Source organism: Etheostoma spectabile, chromosome 2 (genome assembly GCF_008692095.1).
Source record: "Etheostoma spectabile isolate EspeVRDwgs_2016 chromosome 2, UIUC_Espe_1.0, whole genome shotgun sequence".
In the NCBI taxonomy this organism is placed as follows: domain Eukaryota; kingdom Metazoa; phylum Chordata; class Actinopteri; order Perciformes; family Percidae; genus Etheostoma; species Etheostoma spectabile.
In genome coordinates, this window is record NC_045734.1 from 26,965,560 (window position 1) to 26,967,997 (window position 2,438).

Sequence of the window (2,438 nt, forward strand, 5' to 3'; positions counted from 1 at the left end):
TAGATAGATAGATAGATAGATAGATAGATAGATAGACAGATAGATAAGCAAGGGTGTCAGTAGTTAGGGAAATGAATGCAGAATACATAGAGATGGTGCAGGCATGTGAGAATATGTGTAGGCATTACGAGTGTGAATGCAGGACTGTGTTTTTGTGTGTGTGGGCATGAAGGAATCGATCTGCCCGTGTGCCTGAGCGGGGTGTTGCTGGTGCATATGGTGTGTATATGTGTATATATATGTGTACATGTTGCTTTTCCAGTAGATCTCCGGCTCACCTTCCAGGCAGCAGGTCCTCCAGAGGCCCGAGTGCGTCATCACCTCCTCGTTTTTCTTGCTGGTCTCATTCTCGTTGGTGCTCTTGATCTTGCAGACACCACGGGAGTACAGCCAGTAGTCTGTCCCCACGGCGATGGTCATAAGGCTGAAGGCGGCAAAGGCCCCCACCGTGGTCAGAAGCATCTGAACTCCGCGGTCAAACACACCCATGTTGCCGCATTCCACGAAAGGGGGGCCCCCTTTCCTCTTGATGTATAGGAAGTAAATATTTGTGAGTTTGCGTCGCCACGCCAGCTCGGAAAACGGGGGGTGGGTTGTGTCGGGAGGATGGCGATAGCGGGGGGCGGCTGGGGGGGCGGGGGAATTAGGGGAGCTCGGGGGAAATCGTATGGTTGGTTTTGGGGTGGGACAGCAAATAGGTGAAAAAAAATTAAGATGAGGCTGAAGGTGGTCTGCTTGGCCCAACAGACGGCCAAAAACAGACTTTGGTTGGGACGGCAGAGCCTTCAGCTACAAAGGTGTCTAAGTTCTGCTCCTTAAGTAGCAGTAAGTTGCCCTGCTCTGAAAACAAAATGTTGACCTAAAAACACAGGCTTCTATCAGATCCCACAAGAGACCTGGTCTGCGATCTAGGTCCTACTTTGTTGAGTTAGAAGGCCTCTAAACGTCAAACTCTCAAATGAAGGCCAATGTAATGAGAAGGTGGAGGGTTTTGCTGTGTTTCTCTGTAGTCGTCTCAGGCTGTCTGAGCTGACTGAAGCAGTTACATGTGTTACAATCCTCACAGCTTCAACGGTGATGTATGGACTGATGTGCACGTAGCGCTTGATTTTTCCCACATAGGCTGTCACGTTTAGCCTACCCTGTTATTCTCTGGCTCACACACACACACACAAACACACACACGCTCACAGAGCTAAACTTTCACTCACACACACCTGTACACAGACGAACACGCGCATGCATGCAGAGTGAATTAATTCATTCTGAAAAGGGATGAAGAAACATGTGGGTGTGGGGGTGAAGGGTGGTTAGGACTAACACACTTGGCGGCCTGATATCTTTAAAATGGCCCCAAAAAACAGGCAAAAGCAGATACCTCCTACAGATGATGACACAATTTGGGATAAGATCTGACTACCTTGATGTTACCCAGGGGATCAGTGAATTTTGGAAGCTCATCTCCGGCATTTCTAAAGAATCAGGCTATCACATGTATTCTGTGGGAAGAAGGTGATGGGTGACAGGCAAGACAGACAGGCAGGGCCCACAATGTGTTGAACAAAATAAGGACTGGATGTGCCAAAAGAAATGAAAGAACAAATTCAAACCAGCAGAATCAAGCACTCCCCCAAAATCAAGGACAGAATAATAAATAATGGCAAATAATCAGCCGGTACCATGACTGCCATGAAAATCAGCCATTCCTTAAGCTGTAAAGGAAAATAAACCAACCAGGGACGATTAACCCCTCTCTCCAAATAATAAAAAAAAAAATCAAGCCAAAAAGAGGAATTAAAATATTAAGTTAATGAAATCAAACGGCAGCCTGCTTAGTTTTCCTTTTTCCTAAAATTCTGATCCCCAGTTTCCATATGTGGTCCCTAGACCTTTCTCCAGCGACAGTGGGAATTTGCTATAAGGGGACGCAGGCAGCGGTACCGACGGCACACCGCGGAGAGAGGGGTGCATCCAGGCGGAGAGGCCGAGCATCACCGGTCATGCAGCCAGTCGCAGGAATGAGGAGGACACGGAGGGATGGACGAAGCTTCCCGCAGCGACAGAGCCTCTTCCTCCAGCATCCAAACGATCCTAGACGGTTATATCACGGCCAAGCGGTGTACACCAAGCGCGCGCACACACACAGCCGTTTACAGTCATCACATAAAAAATCATCAGAAATCATCAAAAAGGCTGTCAGGTTGTGGGGGATTACTGTATGTGCGCAAAAAAAATTAATAATAATTCAAATTTCAAGTCGAGCAACACATCAATCCTTGGTTTCCTCGTTTTCGTCTTCGCAGAGCTGAGATAGAAGTGGAGAGAGGAGAGGAGGAGTAGGAGGAGGGGGTGGATGATGGTTAGAAGCAGCGGATGAAAAAAAATCGACACAACCAGAGAACGAGGAAGAGAGAGCGAGCGAGAGAGAGAGAGAGAGA

The 2,438-nt window shown here is 47.9% G+C and overlaps 1 protein-coding gene across 1 annotated transcript in view; it reads right to left on the reverse strand.

The window, feature by feature from the left end:
• The window catches only part of cacng2b (calcium channel, voltage-dependent, gamma subunit 2b), a 66,350-nt gene extending 63,972 nt beyond the window's left edge, over positions 1–2,378 (reverse strand). Inside the window, exon 1 of the mRNA XM_032535528.1 lies at positions 279–2,378. Within this exon, the coding sequence (XP_032391419.1) occupies positions 279–489 (211 nt within the window). The 5' untranslated portion in view covers positions 490–2,378. The remainder of the gene's footprint in view (positions 1–278) is intronic.
• Between the last annotated feature and the right edge of the window lie 60 nt (positions 2,379–2,438).